General features: G+C 49.4%; 1 protein-coding gene across 3 annotated transcripts in view; it reads left to right on the top strand.

Annotated features, from left to right (window-relative positions):
* PIK3R5 (phosphoinositide-3-kinase regulatory subunit 5) overlaps nucleotides 1-5094 on the top strand; it is an 82383-nt gene extending 77289 nt beyond the window's left edge. For all 3 annotated transcript variants that reach the window (XM_082372892.1, XM_082372893.1, XM_082372891.1), the window contains exon 19: nucleotides 103-5094. In XM_082372892.1, the coding sequence (XP_082229018.1) occupies nucleotides 103-250 (148 nt within the window). In that variant the 3' untranslated portion in view covers nucleotides 251-5094. The remainder of the gene's footprint in view (nucleotides 1-102) is intronic.
* Nucleotides 5095-22838: the final 17744 nt, after the last annotated feature.

Below are 22838 nucleotides of genomic sequence, written 5' to 3'. Positions count from 1 at the left end.
TAGGAAAGCAGGGGCCCCCAGCTCTGCTTCAGCACCCACCCAGAGGCCTGGAAGGAGCTGGAGGGATGGGAGGCCTGCCCTGACACCTGCCCTGCCCCACAGGTGTGAGGTCTCACCCTGCTACAAGCCGGAGAAGAGCAGCCTCTGCCCCCCACCCCAGAGGCCCTCCTACCTGCAGGCGCAGGCCGCACCCGACCTCTGCTCCCTGCTCTGTCTGCCCATCATGACTTTCAGTGGCGCTCTGCCCTAGCGGCCCGGCACCAGCCTGGACAGCAAGCCCGGGGGCAGCCTCCTCGGAGCCCCCTCCCTCTTGGAGGGCCTCGCTCCCCGGGGAGAACTGGACGACCCTGTGCTGGGTCAGGGTCCCGCTGTGGGCCCTGCAGCAGGCAGGGGGCAGGGGTTAGGGGGTTGATGGCGCCTCAGGGCTCCGTTTGGGAAAGAAACAGGCATTAGGGAGAGGGGCCTGGCCCTACAGCCCCTCAGATTCCTCAGGTAGAAAGGAGAAGGATGGGTGGGCTGGCCTCTGAAGGCCCTGCCCTCTGGTGTGGTCTAGGATCCTTTCTAGAAGAAAGATCTGAGGCTCTGGTGCTCTGGGGTGTGGTTTAGGCCTCCTCCCCCAACCCTTGGCCGGGCCCACCCCTTACTTTGTCAGGGGCTTGGGGAGCCCTTGGAGTCTGGAATTTCAGTCCCCCTACTCAGGGGTTCAGGTGGTAGAAACATAGATGCGACTTTTCTGACCTCAGTGCCGTCGCCCCCATCCCACACCCCTCTCTGTCTCACACACGCACACACACACAGGCACGCACGCACACACACACCCACACACACCCCTTCTCTCTCAAGTTCCCTGGATCTTCTAAAAAACAGCACTAACACTTGACCTGTCTGCTGTCAGGACTCAGAACAGACTCTCTCTGGAGCCTCTTTCTGGATCGAGATCCTTGGGAGACAGGACGAGCTTAGATTCAGTGGCGGCTCTTACCTTCTAGCTAAATGACCAGAAGGAAGTGAATTAGCTTCTTCAAGCCTCCCTTTCCTGAGCACTAAGATGGGGGGATATAAGACCTCCTTAAAAGGCTGAGACAAAATTGTGTGCAAAGCGCCTGGCTCAGCCGCAGGCTCATAGCAGGTGCTCAGTAAAGATCAGTGGCCTCGCCCTTTAAGCCCTGACTCACCTGTCTGGCAGGGGGTGGGGAGGCGATGCTCTTCATTCCCTCCTTTCTAATTCACTGACGAGGCAGGACCCAGACCGAGGGGGTAGGGAGCCCTCAGTTCTACCCTCTGAAGGAGGAATTGCCTTGGCCAGGGTGAGAGGAGGGCTGCACACGTGCCTTCACCTCCTCCTCTCCCGGGTTGGCCCCTGTGCCCCACTTCCCGTCTCACTCCATTGTGTGTGAAATCTTCCAGCCCCAAAGTTCACTGGCACCACTGCGCCTGGGCAGGTTCCCAGAGGAGTAGAGGATGGACAGCTGAGCTTGAGGAGCTTAGGGCCTGATTGGGGGAAAACGGCTGATACAACATGAGAGCCAAAATTTTTAACTGCCAGGTTGCAGTGGTTTGAGAAGCTGGAAGCTGATGTGGGCTAGGATGGTAGGCGGAGGGCGGGCCTGGGCCCGGGACTTGGACTCGTAGAGGTGGAGAAAGTAACCACAGAAGCAAGACAACTGTATTCTGCACAGAACCCCTCCATTCCCTCCTGCTCCGGCTTCATCTGGTCCAAAGGTTCTGGGCTTATAGGAGCCCATGAAACCCCAGCCCAGAGAACTCAGGACTTGAGAGAAATGGACAGAGTGTCTCTGACCGCATATCGTCACCCTTCTGCTGTCAAGGCCATCTGTCCTTGCTTCAGGCCCCGGACAGTGGTTGGCAATATACCTTCAATATTTTTTGTTGTGTGAGCTGGTTGTCCTACTATTGACAGATGTTCAAGAATAAGCGAGTGGAATTTAATATTATTGTCAAATAAAACTTGATTCCTCCTGGATTTCATGACTTACAGTTATTTTCCTGCCAGTTGGCTAGTTCATGTAAATCACTTCACATAGAGTGGAAATAAGATTCTTGGGGGGTTGTTTTGTTTATCTTTTTGTAATTTTCCTCTCCATCAAAAATACACTTGTGCCGAAATTTTCTGTGTAATCCTCATCGTGCCGCCGAGAGGAAGGGAAGTGAGATCCTTGCTGACCCTCCGGACCTGGGGCTGTTATTAGACTTGGCTCATAGGGAGGGAGAGAAAAGGAGGTGAAGGGATGGTGGAGGACACCTGTGACCTGGGAGAAGTAGGTAAGCACCAGGCTTCCAGCACAACCACGTGAGACGGAGGAAGAAGGAACCGTGAGAGGCTTTAGCTCTGTATCCGCTAGCTGTTGCAAACAGGAAAGCACACCTAATGCTCGATGGACTACATCTGTGATCATTTATTCTTGTTCGTACATCTACAGGACATCTAGGGATCAAGGTGGGGCTCAGACTGGCTTGGCTCCAAGCTGCAGGTTGGGTTCAGGTCTGCTCTATGGGTCCCTCGGGTACCTTGGGTCAGCATGTTAGCATAGGAGGGGTAAGCAGAGACATGTGATGCCTCCTAGGGCCTGAGCCTGGAACTGGCACAGTATCTCTTCTGCCAACATTCAGTTGGCCAAAATCGATGAAAGACATCAGCCCACAGAGTCAATAAACTCAGCAAACCTCACACAAGAGAAAAATAAAACTACATGAGAAGAGCACTTCACCTCTGATATTCTTTCCAAAACCCTATGACCCAAGACTAATAATGAGGAAAATGCCAGACAAACCCAGATTGTGGGACATTCTACAGGATAATCTGACCAGTACTCACTCCAGTGTCATGAAATACAAGGAAGGACTCAAAAATTCACAGACTGAAGGAGACCGAGGAAACCCGAAAACTAAGTGCAATGTGGGATCCTGAAACAGAAAGAGAATCTTAATGGAAAAACTGCTGAAATCCCAATAAAGTCTGGAGTTTAGTTTAAACACACACACACACACACACACACACACACACACACAGAGGTACCTCCTTGTCAAACTTCTGAGGGAAAAAAGGTAATGAGAAAATCTTAAAGACAGCCAGAGGAAAAAAATACACTTAATCTTCAAAGGAGCAACAACTAAACTGAGAGCTCCCTTCTCTACGGAAACAGTGGAAGCCAGAATACAATGAAATGACATACTTAAAGTGCTGAAAAGAAAAAAAACAAAACCTGTCAACTTAGAATTCTATACCTACAATTGTTCAATGATTTTTAAAAAATTATACACTGCTCACAAGAGAAATGCTTTAAATGTAAGAACACAGAAAGGCTGAAAGCAAAAGGATGGAAAGGATAACACCATGCAAACATGTCCCAAAAAGATGGTGGCATTACACCAGTATCAGACAAATATTTTAATGTCAGAAGCATTACAGAAGATAAAGAGGGACATTTTATAAATTTAAACTATAAAACAAAAATTGACAGAATTAACATCTCCACAACCATAGTGAAGGACTTTAACACATTTCTCTCAGGAGCTGATAGAACAAATAGACCAAAAAAAAAAAAAAATCAGTAGAGTTATAGAAGATCTGGACAACACAATTAACCAATTTGATCTCATTGAAATAGAACACTGCTCAACAACAATAGAATTCACATTGTTTTCAAGTACGAGTAGAATATCAAATTTCAAATGATTGAAATCAAACTGAGTATATTCCCTGACTACAATGAAATTAAATTATCAATAAGGTAAATTTTACTAGAAAATTCCAACTGCTTGTAAATCAGACACTACATCTCTAAATAATCCAGGGGTCAAGAAAGAAATAAAAGTGGAAACTAGAAAATATATTGAAGTGGTTGATAATGAGTGTATGTTATTGAAACTCTCAGGATGCTTAAGCAATACTTAGGAGAAAATTTATTGCCATAAAAAAGCATATCTTAGAGCAAAAGCTAAAAATCAGTTATTTACATTTACATCTCAGAAAGCTAGAGAAAGAATAGTAGATCAATCCTAAAGAAAGTAGAAGGAAGGAAGTGTAATAGCAGAAATCTATGAATTAGAAAACCAACATACTAATTGAAAACCCCCTAGCAAGACTGATGAGAGAGAGAACAAATTATCAATATCATGAATGAAAAAGAAGACATCTCTACAGATCCTATACACACTAAAAAGGTAATAAAGGGATATTATAGATTTACCAATACATTTGGTAATTTGGATAAAATGGAGAAATTTCTCAAAAATACAGTTTGCCCATCTGACAGAAGAAATGGATATCCCAAATAGGCTAATATAATTAAAGAAATTGAAACCATTATTTTCTTAAGCAGACTGGCAACCAATCATCTTTTTACTGTCTCCATAGTTACAAATTTTCCAGAATATCATATAGTTGGAGCCATACAGTATGCAGCTTTTTCAGATTGGCTTCTTTCACTTAGCAATATGCATTGAAGATTCCTCCATGTCTTCGTGGTTTCATAGCTCATTTCTTTTTGTTTGCTGAATGTTTCATTTTATTGATGTACCACAGTTTGTTTATTCGTTCACCTACTGAAGGACATCTTGGTTGATACCATTTTTTGGCAGTTCTGAATAAAACCTCCATAAACATTTGTGTGCTGCTTTTTGTTCGGACGTACGTACGTTTTCAACTCATTTGGGTAAATACCAAGGAGCACAACTGCTTGATCGTATGGTACAAATATATTTAGGTTTTTCTGTTTTGTTTTTTATATGCCAAACTGTCTTCCAATGTGGCTGGGCCCTTTTTTCATTCTTACCAGCAATGAATGAGCGTTCCTGTAGCTCCACATCCTTAGTAGCATTAGGTATTGTCAGTGCTATGGGTTTTATCCATTCTAATGGGTGTGTAGTGATATCTCATTGTTGTTTTAGCTTGCAGTGCCCTAAAGACTATGATGTTGAGCGTCTTTTCACGTGTTTATTTGCCGTATGTATATTTTCTTTGGTGAGGTGTCTGTTCAGATCTTTTGCCCTTTTTTTTTTCTTAACATCTTTATTGGAGTATAATTGCTTTACAGTGGTGTGGTTTTGCCTATGTTTTAACTGAGTTGTTTCCTTATTGAATTTTAAGAGTTTTTTGTATATTTTGGATACCAGTCCTTTATCGGATATGCGTTTTGCGAATATTTTCTGCCAATCCATGGCTTGTGTTTTCATTCTCCTAACAGTGCCTTTTACAGAGCAGATGGTCTTAATTTTAAAGAAGTCCGATTTGTCGATTTGGCAGCTTCCTCTGGGGCCCAGGCCATAGTGGTCTGGTACCATCCTCAGACGTCTTTCTATGGTCCCTGACATCCACGTCACGCCTCCTCCAGAGGGATGGCTCTCCCACAACCCCTGTGTCAAGGAACGCTTAGAGCCCCCTCAGTCTGCTCAAAGCAGAGGCATCAGAGAGTTTTCCAGCCCCTGCAGCTTCACCCACATGGGAGACGTGTGTGGACCTGGACTGCTTGGCACCTGCCCTGGGGCTTCAGACTTCCCTTCCCCCACTGTCACGCCCACCCCACCCTCGAGCACTGGGAGGTTAGCCGCTGCCCTGGGAAGAGGGCTTCTTGGTTTTCTTGGGGAAGAAGCTACTCCCTCCTTTACCCAAGTCTCTGAATCCCTCTTTTCACTCCCCTAACCCTAACCAGCAAAGCAGGGTAAAGGGAGCCGGCTCCCCTGGGAAAGAGTGCCCACCCCATCCCCCTGGGGCAAAGACAGGCAGCTGGCAGGCTAACCCCATCTGTGCCCTTTATTTCTCTCTGTCCCAGGCACCAGGCACACCTGTGTCCTGGGCCAGTCCACAGCCCCCAGGATCTCAGTCTGCCTGGGCTGCTATAACAAAATACCATAGAGTGGGTGGTTTAAACAAGAGACATTTACTTCTCATAATTCTGGAGGCTGGGAAGTCCAGGGTCGAGGTGCTGCCAGGTTTAGTGTCTAGTGAGAGCTCTCTTCCTGGGTTGCAGACGGCCGTCTCTCACTGCGTCTTCACAAGGTGGAGAGAGGAAGCTCTGGTGTCTCTACCTCTTATAAAGACGCTAATCCCATCATGGGGTCCCCACCCTCAGGACCTCATCTAAACCTAATTACCTCCCAGAGGTCCCACCTCCTAACACCATCACACTGGGGGTTCAACATAAGAATCTGGGGAGGACACAGACATTTAGTCCGTAATACCTGGCAATTCTGAGCATGTGGTCCCTGGAGAGGCGGCTGTGGTCACGGCAGCCACACGTCTGTGCCCCTCTCTGCACAGGGCGAGTGGGAAGAAACAGGACCCATTCGGGGAATCTCAGAAATTTAGAGCTGGAGGCCAAGCCTCGGGGTCATTGCAGCCTGACCAGAGAATGTCCCCTGAACATCAAGGTAGCACAAACCGAGATACTAGCAAACACTTATCGTGCACGGGCCCAGCACTGTCTACGTGCTTTACGTGCTTACGTCATCTCGCTTACGCTTCCCAACACTGTCCACGCGCTTTACGTGCTTACGTCATCTCACGGATGCCTCCCAAAGCCACCACTGTTACCGACCAGGGTTCCTGGACTCTTTAATCAATAGAAATTGATGAGAGGCCGGAGGAGGAATTCAGGCGAGTCTTTACTGGGACTCGTGCTGCAGCAGAAGGGAGCGAAAACAAGCAACAGGTGCCCTTGCTCACTCCCTGAGGTGGGGCGAGCTGGTCCCTTAAATGGGGTGAGGGGGGGTTGGGCCGGAGCGGTGGCTCAGGTGGTGTGCCCACCCCCTTGGTGGTGGCGTGTGCAGGGGTCATACGCAGGACCCTGCTTTTGCTCCCCGCCCCTCAGAAGTGGCAGTTGGGTTTTGACCTTTTTGTATCTTCTTGTTCATAATTTGCCTAAACTGCGCATGCGTGCAGGTATTTTTAGTCCCGTATAGTTTCTTTGTATTCTGTTGCTGGAGGAGACGTTTGTCCAGGTGCAAGCACTGCAGTAGAGGGTCCCAGGTCCCAGCCTGTCTCATCATGAGGTAGGTACTATTGTGCCCCATTTTACAGTTGGGGAAACTGAGACAGAGAAGCTAAGGAACTTGCCCAAGGTCACAGAGACAGTGAAAAGGGGAAGCCAGGACTCAGCCAGGCACCAGACTCCCTGCTCTTAACCCTGCTCTTAAGCTCTGCTGCTCCCTCAACCCCCTCATGTGAGCTGTGGGGAAACTGAGGCCCAGAAAAGTAAAGTTCACACAGATCTGAGGGGGATGGCTTCATCCTAATGGACTTCCAGAGGAGCCCTGCTGGTTTCACAGCTACCCTCTTCACACTCCCTGGGGATGGTGGCGGGCGGGGTGTGGAGAAGTGGAAGTGGGGGGGTGAAGGAGGAGAGTGAAGGGTTGGCGGGGCTCCAGGCAGGTCTGTGTGGCCACTGCTGGGGGGCGGGGTGGGGGAGTCAGGAAGGAAGCCCTTAGTGAATGAATGTCGCTTCAGCCCCCAAAGCTGGCCCTGGCCCCAAAAGGGTCCCCTGAGACCTCGGGAGAGAGGAAAGTGCGGGGAGGGAAGGGAGCAGAGCAGCCTTCCCCACGCCCAACCCCTCCCCCACCAAGGAAAGGGGCCTCTCTGAGCAAAACTGTAGCCGCAGGTCTACAGAAGCAAGACTGCCTGGGAAAGAAGCCGGAGAAAGCTAGGAAGGCTTTGCAAACACACTCTCCAACCCCTCGGGTTACAGATGGTCAAACTGAGACCCGGAGAGGAGGGGACGGAGCAGAGGCAGCTAGGAGCAGAGCCCGGCCAGGACGCTCTGTCTCCTGCCGGAGTGCGTGCGCATGCGTGTGCACAGGCCAGGCAATTTGCGCAGGTAATAAAGGATTGGGCTCTTCGGGTTTTCTCACTGATGTCCTGCTCCATCCTCAGCCTTCTAGGGGCGAATTTTATACAGACAAGCGCCTCCAGCTCCTCCTCCACACTCTGCGAAGCTTGCAGACCTGCCCTGGAGGAACCTGCCTTAGTAGGAAGGTAAAGGGGGGGGCGGTGCGAGGGTGCTGGGGCAGGGAAGGATGGTCTCCAGGCTGACCTGAGAACAGGGGGAGTAAGAGGATCCCAGGCCCTGCCCTCCAGGGCCACCCCAGGTTCTCTCTGCCCTTGACCCCATTTCAGAGGGGCCTGAGGGGCCTGAGGAGTTTGGAGGAGGCACAGGTGCAGAGGGAGGCCTGGGCAGAGAAGTTTTTCCTCACCAACTTGAAGGATGGCTTGTGCAAGAAGGAATGGTCTGGGTTTCTCTGTATCTTTCCCACCTTGATCCATGTAAATGTGTTACTAGTCCAGAAAATACGGACATTTAAATTTAAGAAAAGAATGTGGTTGGTCCTTAGGTACTGATAATGATTTCCAAGAAACAAAGCAAGCTGACAAACAATCTGTATAAATCACCCCAAGCTGTGGGCAATGGTGATCACTGTGAGGGGAGGGAAAGGAAACTGGGAAGGCGGAGGAGGAGGCTTGCTTTTTTATGCCATATACTGCTGTATAATGTTTGTTATTACCATGAAAATATATTTTTGAATTGCTTGAGCAATTTTTTAAACACTAAAGTTTAAAAAAATGTTGACAGTGTTTAAAATCAAAATTCCTTCTCCCCCCAAAATAAGAGCAGCTGAAAGGTGAGGGAATGGATAAAAACATAAATCAGCTTCCTACAAATGTCACCCCGTTAGCCCTAACTCTGCGTGCTCACACCAACAAAACCACACTGCTGGAAGTAAAGGGTGGAAAAATCCGATACATGTACTGTTCCTCACCAGACAGTACTAGTTGCTAACAAGGTCCCAGGTGATACCGATGCTGCTGGCCCAGGAACCGTGCTTTGCGAAACGCTGGTTTAGGGCATGATGTTGTTCTGCTGCCCTGGAGGGAATTCACTAGAAGCAGAGGTGCCCACCAGGTGAGCGCCAGCCTTGCCACTGCCTTGGTCTTCCTGCAATAGAGTTGAGAGCCAAGGAACACGGGCCAGGCTTCAGGCTGGCTCAGCCTGAAGGTCCTCCCTGTGGTCCTACAATGAACTCGCTGGACTCGGTGTTTCCTGGTTCAAGTCCCATCACCTGCCAGTTATACGAGCCTTTAAACTCAAGTTTACCCATCTCCATAATTGTCCTAACTCTTGAAGTGATTGTATAGATAAAGTAAAATGTGTTTCTGTAACAGCTATTTTCTGGTTTATTACCTCTCACTGCTTTCTGAGGATGGGTCCTACCAACCAGAGAACCATTTGTTTTTTGGTTGTTGTTAATGAGTTTGGGGTATAAAAACTGGGAGGCAAGGATTAGAATGGAGTTGAGGTGCTCTGAATGCACTTCAAGAGGACTTTGATATGTTTGTGAAAAAATCTGGGTGGGAGGAGCCAGGAGTTAGTGAGTTGGGGTCACGGGGAGAAAAGAGAAAGGAAAAAAAAAAAAACTCTACCAGTCCAACAGCATGGCCTGGAGGAGGGCGTCCGGACAACAGAAGTATCCACGGAAGATCTTTAAATAGCGTTAAGAGATGAGTAATAGCCACTTCTTTTCCATCCTCCTAATGTAATCATCAGTAAAATCTACATTGCTTATTAGGATTTTCTGAGAGTGAACTCCTTAGAAAACTCAAAGAGATGATGGGTTCTGCATCGGCTGCTGAATGCTCCCAGAGGGGACCCCTGCAGAAGATGGGGCTGGAGCAACGCACAGGTGGCCCTGGGTTTCCTGTATCCAAAACAAATAATTCTTCCCTGACTCCAGTACCCTGGCCCTCTAGAGGGCCCTGATCCCAGCACTCATCTCCCTACCACCACAGTTACAAGAGGATTTAATTTGTTTTAATTTGTTTAAAAATTTAAAGTTTCATTTGTTTAAACCTCTCAGCTGCTTAGTAATAGACCGGGAAATAAGTAAGACATATCTTTCTGAATAAAGGGGGCTGGAAAGAGGAATGAGGATGGAACAGATGCAGTGGATTGTCTGCAGGAAAGATAAGTAACTTGGCAGCTCCAAGGTGAATTAGTGAGCAGACTTCCAAACGCCCAGGCTGGGATAGAGGAACCTGGGAAGCTATCACAGGTGTGCCCAAAGGGGCCATAGATGTTGAGCCTCTGCTTCTGTATCTTGGGCGTTGATCACCCCAGAGTGGCTTTGCAACCATTAGCTAACCAGGTGATCTGGGAACCAGAGCAGTACGTGCAGGGAACCCTAACCCTCTCGAGTCTGATGCTTATGGATCATGTGGTCTTGTTGGGGGAAAGGGCTGTTCCTCAGAGACTGGTGCAGGTGGGAAACTTGGCAACAGACGGCCTGAAAAGCCCAGATAAAACAAACCCTAAGAAGAGGATCTGGAGGGACACGGCGTCACTGGGAACAATCAGAGGGGCAATGCCACCCCCTTGGTGATGGTAGGCGTGGTGCGCTGGGGGCAGGTGTGGGGTCTTGGTCCTTCCCCTGTCCACCTCCGTCACTCTCTCTTTGTCTCCTGGCTGGCTATCAGCTGCGTGCCCTCAAAATGAGGGTGCCTCAGCTCCTCCTTGCAGGGGACAGCTCCCAGGCTGTCCACGGTCACCAAGCAGCCACTTCCGTGGCTACCACACCCATGGTAGTTGCAGAGACATCAGCCGATGATAAGAGGAGCAGAGCAGCCACAAGAGGCTGACATCAACTTGTGATTTCCGACTCAGGCCAAAGCTGATAAGGAGAAGGGGCTGCCCGTGACGGCCACAGTGCTGGCTGCTGCTGAGTCCTGAACCTGCAAGGGCTGAGTTCTTGGTCCTTCATCCTGTCCTGGACTTATTCGCTTCACTCATTCATTCCCTCATTCCTTCGTTCATCCATTCATCCCTTTGTTTTATTTACTGAGCCAAACTGTCTCTTGACATTCTCTTATCCTGTGATGGATAGAATAATGAATAAGACCTAGCCTCTGCTTTCTCAGAACTTATAGGGGCAGGGATGCGGCAGACATGTGACCTAAGAATACAAAGATGCAAGGTAAAATGTGAGTTCAGTCACGTGAGTGGGACCGAAAAGAAGTAGCTATGGGAGGGAAGCTGAGCTCTAGAGCAAATGATTCAAATTTCTGGACTTTTTTCTTTTTTTCAAATGGCCTCTTCTACAGAAGGAAGGGATGGAACAGAGCCCATTCAGCCCTTGCAGAGAAAGGTCAGCGGCTTCTCCTTTGGTTGCAAAGGAGGAACCCAAGTGACAGAAACCCAATGCAAACAATCTTAATCAAAAAGGAGGGGGCATTTATTGGATCACATAGTGGAACAATTAAGAGAAGATCTAGGCATCAGGGTTTCAGGTACAGCTGAATCCAGGCATTCATGCTGTCTGCAATCTGCCTCTCTCCAGAGCCATTTAGGCATTAGGCCAAATCGGATGACAGCATAGAGTGTGTGAGTTTTTCAAAGGTCTAGAAATGTGTTGGAGATTCCCCAAAATATTGCTTGGCTTCAAAATATGAGAAAAAGAAAGAATATGACAAACCAGCAAACATGTCACCTTGGAGGTGATCTGCTCCCCAGCACTGCTGTCTCCTGATCATCAAGGTCAGCAGATGCTTTTTCGTGCTCTTCATCCATGTCCTCTCTGCAGTCTTGGACACCATTGACCATCAAGCCCTTGACACTGTCCCCACCCCCAGCTTCCATGGTACTCCACTTTTCCTCCTGACCTGTTTTTCCCTCTTCTGTACTGAAGGAAGGAAGATTAGGAGTGAGCCAGGAGAAGGGTTGGGAAGAGAATCCCACTGCACATGTGAAGGCCTGGAGGTGGGAGACGGCCTGGATCATTAAGGAACTGCAGTCGTTCTGGAAGGCATCAGAGCAAGGGAATAAAGCCTGAGGTTGGGGATCAAGGAAGGATCAGATCAAGAAGGGCCTTGCAAGTCATGCTAAGGAATTTGGCCATTCTCTTGAAGGTAATAGGGAGCTATTGAAGGTTGTAACAAGGTGTAACACGATCAGATTTGTGTTTCACTATCAGAAAGAGACCTTTGGCTATGAGGCAGAGGCAGGGAGACATCAGGCAGTTTTAATAATTTAGGAGAAAAATGGTGGTGACCTCATGACAGCCATGGGGGATGGGGAAAAAAATGGGACAATTCATGAGACAGTGACAAGACTTGGTGCTGTTTAGGTGTAACAGGTGAGGGAGGGGGAGGTGTGAAGAATGACACCCAGGTTTCTGATTCTGAGATGAGCAGCAGAGAAGTGGGTTTAGAGGGTGAAACGAGGAACTGGCTTTGCACCTGTTGAGTCGGAGGAGCTTGGGACCATCTGGCTGATGGTGTCCGGTGCGGGGGGGTTCTTGGTGTGTCTGGAGCTTGAGAAAGAAGTCAGGGCTCCCTGCATCGCTGCCCAGGCAGCACCAGCGGGGGGCCCATTGGAGGTGCCACCCTCACACCCAATCAGAATAAAGAACCTCCAGTGGCCAGTGGCTGACCACAGACACTTCTCTAGAAAGCAGCCTCGCAGCAGGATGTGCTCTGGGTGGAGCTTTGAGGGCCATGGGGAAGGGGAAGGAAGAGGAGGGGACAGAACCAGGCCTGTGCGACACTGGGCTTTTCTCTGCAGGTCTGGAGGCTGCAGACACCGGTCAGGGCTCGTCTAAGACATCAGCTGGTCCGGGGCTGGAGGCCTCCCCGGGCAGGACTGTGGACAGCTGAGCTGCAGCTGAGCCAAGGTAGGCGCTGGCTGGGGGTAGGGTCTCCAGGGAGGGAGCCGGGAGAGGCAGATCTGAGCAAAGCAGATAGAGGGTCCAGGAGGAGGGATGCTGGAAGGGGAGCCCGTGAGGGGCAAGACACCCCTGGCGCCTATGAACACACGCCCAGCCTTTCCGAGACGGGTTGCCCAGATGTGGTGGCTGCTATGACCGTTCTGCCAAGTTAAGATTATCCAACCCGGGCGGTCCAGTGGTTAGGACTCCGCGCTTCCGATGCAAGGGGCACGGGTTCGATCCCTGGTGAGGGAACTAAGATCCCACGTGCCTCGAGGTGCGGCCAAAAAAAAAATTAAAAAAAGATTATTCAATCCATTTTCACAAGAAGAAAGGACGCAGGACCCTGTGAGAAGACCTCTCCTTTTTTCTCCGAATCCTGTAAATGCCAGTAATAACAGGACTAATTATTCACACCTGGTGCTATAGAATACATTCATTAGCCCATTGGATTCTCACGGGCAATTGGAGGAAGCCTGGGTATGTTTATAATGCCCGTTTGTAGGTCAGGAGACTGAGGCAACTTACTTGCCAAAGACTGCAGAGTGGGTAAGCAAGGCACAGGGCTCAGAGAGAATCTTCTGGGTCCCCATCTGTGCCCCTCCTTGGACATTATCTGTCCATCTCTGTCCCGGGTCTTGGCCATTCTCTACACACACACACGTGGATCGAGCATCTTCTACGTGTGCAGCCAGTGCCAGAGTCCAACCAGAGCCGTGCCTCTGTCCTTGAGAAGCTGCCCGGCTGGTGTGGGGTTGAGACACGGCTGTCAGTGACTAACACAGACAGTAACAGGTGCTGGGGCCGCTGGCGAGGCGAGGTGTGCGCGCAGGTGGAGAGAGCCCCGCAGGTGTGGGATCAGGGAGGGCTCCACGCAAAGTGGCACCTGGGTCTTGAGGGAGACAGAGGGCTTGTGTGCAGAGATGCAGCGGCGGGCGTGCCAGTGAGGGGGGCAAGGTGCTCAAACCCAGAGTAGGAGAGTGGGTGTGAACAGCGAGAAAGAACAGCTAGAGATTCAGTTTGGCTGCTAACGCATGGGGTGTGTGGAGGACGTAGCAGCATGGGCCTGTCCTGTTTCTTTATTTAGCTCTAAGTAAGTGGCTTTTGAATATCATCTCATTGAGTCCTCACAGTAATCTTATGAGGTAGGTGCTAATATTAGGTCTCCTTTAAAGATAGGGAAACTGAGGCGCAAGGGCTCTAAGCAACATGTTGCCATAGCAACAGAGAGGCTTGGAACCCGGGCAGTCCAGCACCAAATGCTACCTGCCCGACCGCCCTGCCACTTTCCTCTGTTACCTCCTCGGCTCTCACGGTGGACCTGAATGCGAGGCTGGCTCGCGGCTTCCTGGTCTGCATCCAGGCCCTGTCACATTCCTCCCAGGCTCCCCCAGCCCCCCCCCCACCCCAGGAACAATGCTCTCCTCCTTCCCCCTCGAGCAGCCCTCTCGCATCCAGGTGTTTCCTTCCCAGCCAGAGGCAGACTCGGCGGAGGAAGTGGGCCTGCCCGGTCCTCAGGGGACAGCTGGGGAGCAGGGCCCTCGGGAATCTGGAAAGCCCAGCGGGCCTCGTGGGATGAGGGTTGACAGGGGCCCCCTCAGAACCCCAAGCTCTGCACTTCCACCCCCACTAATCACACGCTCTAAACCAAAGAACTGGGTGTGTCGTCCGGCAAGTCTGTCTCTACGGAGAGAAAAACTCAGAGTCTTGGAAATGGCATCTGCCCCAATATCCTGGGGGCGGCCGGCTGGCAACGCGGGTGGGAGGAGAGGGGAGTGGTTCAGCGGTGGGGGGGGTCCCTTCTCTCTGTGCCGGGGCGGTGGGCACAGGACAGGAGGGAGGCAGGGGTGTGGTCCTGGGAAACTCCGTGTCTTTCTTCCCAAGGGGTGGCTTCTTCTGTCTGAAGGGTCTGGCCCGGGAGCCAGCAATGGGGCAGGCAGGGGATCTTCCGAAGCTGGGATCTTCACGGCCGAACACTGACCCGGAGCCAGACCTGCTCAGTCCTGCTCTCTGCAGCCCTTCCTCCAGCCGGGAAGTCTTTCCCACAATCTCTTGCACAGAGAGAATGGGCAGCAGCAGCTGCGAACAGGGTCCCATCTGCTGCTTCCTGCCGCGTGTCACAGAACCGCCTCTGTGGCTCTGTGGCTGGTCCTGTGGCCTATTTCACCCCAAGGCAGTGAATAGCCATGTGTTTGCACCCGCCCTGAGGACTGTTCGTTGCTAATGTTCTGTGTTTAAGGAGGAATGTCCTCTGAATCCCAATTCATTCATTCACTCATTCATTCTTTGTTTCTGGTCTCGCCCCTCTGCTGGAAAGGGTCTAAGATTTTACCCTCCTTGTGACTAACAGGTTAGCGTGTCACAGTTTTAGGGATGCTGGCAGAAAACACGAGATTCTAGAGTCAGAGACCCAGGTGTTTATCACTCACGGTGCAACAGGCAGTGTGAGCGTCCTGCCCCCAAGTCCCCTGGGAGAGCGGGGAGGTGGCCCCAAGTGGATGCAGTGTGTCACGGCTGAGGAGCCCTGAGCTAAGGAAACCCCCAGTGTTCACGGTGGGCTGCGAGCAAACCTTCCATCTTTGCCCTGGAAGGAGACATTGTCTCTATCACACTGGTTGGCAAAGAGATCCACCCTTGGCCCTGGAGGAGATACTTGCTGTCTGTTCCAAGGCTGTTCACGATACAAACCTTCTTGACGAAATGATCTGGAACAAAAGCTCACCAGACAGGCACAAACCCGTGGAGGACTGTCTGCCAGCATCCTCCTACTGTCCCCTCGCTGACTGCACCCCAGCTGCACTGTCCCTTGAAAAACCTCGGGCACCTCCCTCCTCAGCGCTTGGGTGGCTGTTCCCTTCGTATGGAACATGTTTCCTGCAGACATTGCCTGGCTTGCTCCTTTCCTCCCACAGGCTTCTACTCAGATGTCACCTCCTTAGGGAGACCTTTTAAAATGGCACCCCCAACGCTGGAACCTCGCGATCCCCTTCTCAGCCATATTCCTATAGCACTTCTCAGCATCTTATATACAGCTTAATTATGGCATTTATTGTCTTCCCCCACTCCCACCCTCACTACATACCCTCAGGAGTGCGACCTTTATGAGTGCAGGTGTTTTTGTCTACTTTAACTTATTGCCGCATCCCCAGGAACTGGAACAGTGTCTCACACTTAGAAGGGGCTCAAAACATATTCGTTGCGTGAATGAATGAATCCATCCACTTATATGATCTTCAGCTGAAGACCTGGTTCTCTCTACCTTGAGTCTGTAGGACAGATAAGGCTCAATCACTATTGAGCAAATGAGACAAGCAACGAATAGCACTGGCCGGGGATGGGGGTGGGGGATGTATGAGAGGCTGCAGTGCCGTGACCGCGGGGCTGCTCCCAGGTGGCTGGGATTCGCCCCTTGGCCGCTTTCCGTGCTGCTTGTACCAGCTGCTGGGAATCTTCCCAACTATCCTGTGATGTCGCATTCTTGCTGTGACTGGGGGAGCTGGGAGAGGGCAGGGGCTTGGGAGCTGAGCTTGGACGTGCCGCTTGCCTGGTCAGCAGCACAAAAGCCACAGTCGGTCATCCGAGATGGAGCCGGAGGCCAGTGCCCCGCACAAGTGGCAGAGCAGCGTCCTTACCGCTGTGTCTGGGGCCCCCTTCCCGCGGGACCGCTGCCTCTTCCCCAGTATTCGGAACGTCAGCGTCACCTCTGTGTCCTGTGCCACTTGCCATAGCAACCATGCCGAACAGGCTTGATTCCATTCCGCAGCCTGAGAGCGGCCTGGGGACAGGGGCCCTGTCTTGTCTTCGTACAAGTGCTTGACATTCACGATGCAACGCATCAGGGGCTACGGAGAAGTAGAGGAGTGTACCGTAAATGCTTGTCGAATGACTCACATGGCACCTCGGGGCAACCGCAACGCCCAGCTTACATCAGGCGTGTCTGTAATTAACTCTTCTCTCTGAGAACTGGGACCTGGGCCACAGCGGACAGTCCCCAGCTTTACAATGGTTTGACCTAAGACTTTTCGACTTTACGATGGTGGGAAAGCAGCGTGCATTCAGTAGAAACCGTACTTCAAATTTTGATCTTTTCCCAGGCTGGCGATATGGGGTACGATACGCTGGGCAGGGCAGCTCCTAGCCGGCCACACGATCACAAGGATCAACAACTAATACACGTACAGCCATTCTGCACCCAGACGACCATTCTGTTTTTCACTTTCAGTAGAGTATTCAATCCATTACGTGAGATGGTCAACCCTTTATTATCAAGTAGGCTTTGCGTTAGAAGATTTTGCCCAACTGTAGGCTAATGGAAGAGTTCTGAGCAGGTTTAAGGTAGGCAGGGCCGAGCTGTGATGTTCTGTAAGGGTAGGTGTGTTCAATGCATTTTCGACTTACAATATTTTCAACATACAGTGGGTTTATTGGGATGTAACCCCATCATAAATCAAGAAAGATCTATATAGCTTGTGGGTTGCCAGCTTGTCTGCCTCAAAGAGCCCAGCAGGAAGCATGAACGATGCCACAGACCAGCTGACAGTGGTGGACGCAGTAGGAGGGGCGGGTGCATGGCCCTTCCAGGGGGGCAGCTGTAGTCCAAGCCCACTGATGGTTGCCACGTGGAATTATGGGCCCATTGTTTCCAGATCTTCCAGTTATTCCTTCTAAGTAAAAGCTGAGAATCTTGATTTTTATGTGAAATCTGACTTTTAAATGTGGGCTACAGAGTCAAATTTTCTAGAACCGTGGCTGCTTCTAGGGAAAGAGGATGCTTGCTTTTTCACTGTGTAGCATGTGTACCTTTCAGACATTTGCCATGGGCAGAGTTTTTAGCGTGGGCAGTGAATTCTAACAATATACCAGGCAGAGCAAGTCTCTGGTTCCCCGTGCAAATATTACCAAACACGTTTGGTCTGCCCGAGTTGCAGTGGGCCAAACGCTGAGATGCTGAGGTTGGCCGCAGAGAAAGGGTTTATTCATGAGGCAGCCAATCGAGGAGACGGGAGAACAAATCTCAGATCCGCCTTCCTGAAGGCGAGGGGGCGAGGGGTACTTATGAGATAAAGATGAGGCGTGGGGAGCATGGGGAAAGGTGATGCAGACAAGAAAAGGTGAGGTAATCATCGTTCTGTGCAGGTGCAGCTAAGCTACAGGCTTCTTCACGGGACGCATGCTCAGAAAATGGTGCCATTAGCATGTTCTGAGGGTGGAGGTATTGGGCCCCTGACGCCAAATGGTCACCAAGTGGACACTTGCGCCTGCCCAGATGGAGGGTCGGTGGTCTCAACGAGTCTTAATGGGCTCAAACTCAAACTGGACACAGCTTTGAGTTCCTAAAAGACTACTTGGGCAAACGTCTTATTGTTCAGTCTTCATGACACTTGCAAGACACGCAAGTTTTTGTAAATTAAAGCGAGCCTGATCAGCAAAGGCAGTTTATTATTTATTAATGGCTAACTGATAACTACCCTCGGTTTCTGTGAAATATGTGTGTCATCAAGCTTGCTGTGGGCATGGGGACCAGTGTGCCAGTCGTGGGCGGAGAACGTGGCGAGTAGGGCCACACTGCAGTCAGTGAGAAGTCACGGGCTGGTAGACCCCCAGCTCCTAAGGGCAAGGACTGTGTCTCACTTATTTACCTCTAAACGCTCAGGCCTGGCACAATTTCTGCCACGTGAACAGTGTTCCATAGATGCTGTTGGATTTACTCGGCAATCTCAGTCCCTCGAAACACTGCCAGGAGCTAGGAAGAGAGCCAGAGGGCCTCGGAGCAGCCCGAATAGACGTTCCAAGAGCATGGGAGTTCCACGCTCTTTTCATAGACCAGTTTCTCGGGCTTTGTCTCCGTATTTTACATACAAGACAATGCCGTGTGTTTGTCTGGCTTCCCAGCCTTCGGCAAATCGGCAGTCTGGTGAAAGAGCAGAGACAGCAGCAGGGCAGTCACCAACACAGAGGAGCCTTTGTTCCAATTTAAGAGAGGCATCCCCTCTGAACACACAAGATTACAGCAAGCGCCCTTTTGGATGGATTACAGAACCTCGCCCTTCCTGGCTGGGAGGGCCAGTGAGGCTGTGGGCCAGACGGCAGCCCCATCCACCCACTTTGTGCGAGGTGCAGTCCCCACTGCTGAAACAGGATTCATACCTGAGAAAGTAGGAGCCTTTCAGCGTAGGATGGAGGCTTCCTTCACCTACCGACAGCCCCTGAAATCCTCACTGTGTTACGGCGAGGTACGTGCAGTCAACTCCCATGAGATTCATCGAGAAAACCTCAGAGGCAAGTTTGGGTGCTTAAAAGGGCAAGGTTTATTTCCTGAGAAATTCACATCATCCTGAAGTGAAACAACTGAGATGTTGCTGCGTTTTGCCAGAATGACCTGGGTTCTGCTTGTTTCCATTTCCTGTCTGGTGCAGGCTTGACCCCTGAGGGCTCTGCCCTATACTGGTGTGGTCAGCAGCCCCAAAGGACAGGAAATAGATTACAGAGGGCCCCTGCAGAGGAACAGGGCGGTGGCACAGCGTATCCCCAGGACCTGCACAAATACATACAGGCACTGAATACATGGTTGATGAGTGAATAAGTGAGCAAATGAATGAATAGAAGAATGAAGGAGGCTTTCTGACAGCGATTGTTCAAGCTTCTTAGAATTTGCTTTCCATTAAACATCATCCCAGACCACCCCCAGCTTTACATAGTTAAGTCCTGAGAATACACTCCTCTTTTTTTTTAATATATTTATTTATTTATTTGGCTGAGCTGGGTCTTAGTTGCGGCACATGGGATTGCGGCATGTAGGCTCTTTTAGTTGCGGTATTTGGGCTCTTTTAGTTGCGGTATGTGGGCTCTAGTTCCCTGACCAGGAATCGAACCCGGACCCCCTGCATTGGGAGTGCAGAGTCTTAACCACTGGACCACCAGGGAAGTCCCTACTTCTCTTTTTTTTTTTTTATTGAAGTGTAGTTGATTTACAATATCGTGTAAGTTTCAGGTGTACAGCACAGCAATTCAACTATATATATTCTTTTTCATATTCTTTTCCCTTATAGGTTATTATATAATATTGAGTATAGTTCCCTGTGCTATGCAGTAGGTCCTTGTTGGTTATCTATTTTATACATAATAGTGTGTATATGTTAATCCCAGCCTCCTAATTTATCCCTCCCCCAACCCAACCTACACTTGTCTTTTAATCTATATCTTTGTGGTTTCTTTTCCTTTAAGGCTGCTCAGTGGTCATTATTAGCTGATTCCTCCCCGACAAAAGTTTGACTGTGTGTCTACTTTATTTTCCTCGGGCAGAGGGTGCTCTGTGAGGTTTGGAGCTGGGGAAGAATGTGTACGGAGGGAAGGGAGGGGGCCATGACTGGACACCCCAGGCTGAGATCTGAGTCCTAGCCCTGGTTCATCATTCTTTGGACATGTGACTTCAAATATTTCTCCAAAATATTTATTCACTGTCTCCTGGGTGCCGATACTGCCTTAGGCACTGGGCATGCTGCAGTGAGAAAGACACACTGGAACCCACTGTTTGTGGAGCTCGCATTCTAATGAAGAGCCCAGAAAACTACTCATTACATGGGAAAATTTCTGATCCTGATGAAAGCTATGAATAAAATAAAAGAGTGTGCTAGAGCATGACTGGGAAAGCTATTTCAGAAAGACTGGTCAAGGAAAGGCCTCTCTACGGAGGTGACATTTCAAATGAGACCTGAGTGTTGAGAAGGAGCCGGCTGTGAGGAAAGCTTGAGAGAAAGGTGTTGCAGGCAGAGGTGTGCAAAGGCCCTGAGGTAGGACTGAGCTTGGCAAGTTGGAGGAACACAAAGAGCTATGAGGTGAGATCCTGGTGAGCCAGAGGGAGAGCGGGCTGAGATGCAGCTGGAGAGGAGCACTGAGGCCAGATCGGGCAAGATTTAGGCGGGATGAGGAGTGTGGACTTTATGATAAGGTCTAAGGGAAGTCATTGGAGGGCTTCAATCAGGGGCTGAGTTGTAAGGGGAAGAGTGGGAGCTGGGAGACCCACTGGGGGCACTGCCGTAATTTGAACAAGAAATGATGGTGGCTTGGACCTGGTGGGGCGGTGGGGTTGGAGCAGAGGTTATCACCATCCTTCTTCACAACCACATAGCCGATAGAGGGGGACTTGAGAACACAACTTCTGGGGTCCCACTTGGGAAGCTTCTCTTTGTGTCCCTCCACCCCTGGATTTGGGGATCTGCCCTGTTCCCACTGCCTGTCCGCCTTGGGCGGGGGCTCTGTGTTGCCATTTTCCAGCTCCTCCCTATAGACTGGGAACACCCCAGGGTCTTCCACTCACAGTCGAACTTTCATGTTTGAAGTTTCATAGTTCATTTAGATTTCAGTGTCTAGTCTTGCCCACCAAAACATGCCACTGCGCATTTTTAGAGAGAACAAACATCATGAATGCCTGACACCTTCCTCTCCTGAGTGGAGTTTTAGTTCCCTGACCTGCATGCCCAGCCCTTGATCAAAATGTCATCATGAAATAGTCTGACATTCTAGCTGGTTCTTCTGGGTGTCCATCTCACAAAGAGAGGAGGAGACTGCAGCTCAGAGAGGCCCCCAGGGGGCCCCATGGGGATGGGGGTGCTGGGACTTGAGCCGGATTCCTCAGACTCCAGAAGTCACGCCCACAGCTCAGCATGGTCAGCCTTACAGCACAGCGGTCCCAGAGACCCAGGGAGGAAGAGAAGAGCAATTATTTTAATAGTTTTATTGTTTTTTCCCCACGATTATAAGTTACACGCACAGTGTAATTCAATGGCCGTGTCCTTGAGTGATGAGCTCACAGATGTCTATTTTATTATTATGCTTCCCAACTTACATACTTGTCAGCTCTCTCTTTTGTGTGCCCTCTGCCACATAATAAAAATAAAGTCAAACCTATTTCATATTAAGACATCAGATGTAGAAATGTATTAAAAATGAAAACCAGTGCCTATGGGTAAGTGATACCACTTATTTTTTATAGTTTAGTGTGTATCATTAAAAGATAAAGGACTCACACACATACACACCAGGGAAATCTGAATAAAAAGGTATCAATGTCAATATCCTGGTAATGATATTTGCACTGCAGTTTCACAAGGTGTTACCACAGTGGGAAACTGGGTAAAGCACACGTGAGATCTCTCTGTGTTATTTCTTACAACTGCATGTGAATCTACAGTTACCTCAACATTGAACGTTTAATTTAAAAAAAGACAACAGCTGTTATTTTTTTTCAAACAGAACTACAAAACTATTATCTCCCTCCACCCAAATTTCTGTGGTGTTCAAATTTCCAGTTGCTTCGAATGTCATAGTTTTTTGTAATAGTTTGAATTAGGATCGAAATAAGATTCACTTGGTTGATAATGTCTCCTAAATCCTGTTAATCTGTAGCCCCCGCTTCCTTTGGCTTTACGTCTCCCCTCCTCACCTTCACCCCATCTTCCCTGCAATTTATTTGTTAAAGAAAACAGAATGTTTGTCCTGTAGAGTTTCTCAAATGCTGGATTTTGCATCCTGGTAATATCTGTATTTCCTATAAATTGGTAATTAGATCTAGAGGCTTATTTGCATTTTGAGTATATAAAACATGCACAAGCTTAAAAAAATTAAAATGGTAAAAAAAGGGTATATACTAAAATGTCAATTACTTTTCCACTCCAGTTCCTCAGATGTTTTTCAAGAGGTAGCTGTGCCTTGTGTGTAAATGATCTGGTTTTTTAAAGATGTGAGAGCACCATTGAACAAACATGCCTTTTTCTTGGTAAATTCTAGAATTTGGTAAAAACCAACTAAGCACACAAGCACGTGATGCCAGTTACAAATTAAGATGTGGGTTTCTCTCTTTTTTTAATTTTTTTATATTTACATACGGTAAAATTGACTATTACTGCTATGCAGTTCTATGAGTTTTAACACATATATCGATTTTACCACAGTCAGGATACAGAGCAGATCCATCACCCCAAAAGTTCCCTCTTGCCCCTCTGTAGTCACCCCCTCTCCCTATCCCAAACCCTTAACAACCACTGACCTATTTTCTTTCTTTCTTTTTTGTAATAAATTTATTTATTTATTTATTTATTTATTTTTGGCTGCATTGGGTCTTCGTTGCTGCG

The sequence above is a fragment of the Balaenoptera borealis genome (assembly GCF_965194805.1).
Source record: "Balaenoptera borealis genome assembly, chromosome: 20".
In the NCBI taxonomy this organism is placed as follows: Eukaryota; Metazoa; Chordata; class Mammalia; order Artiodactyla; family Balaenopteridae; genus Balaenoptera; species Balaenoptera borealis.
This window is presented reverse-complemented; position numbering and strand designations above follow the sequence as displayed.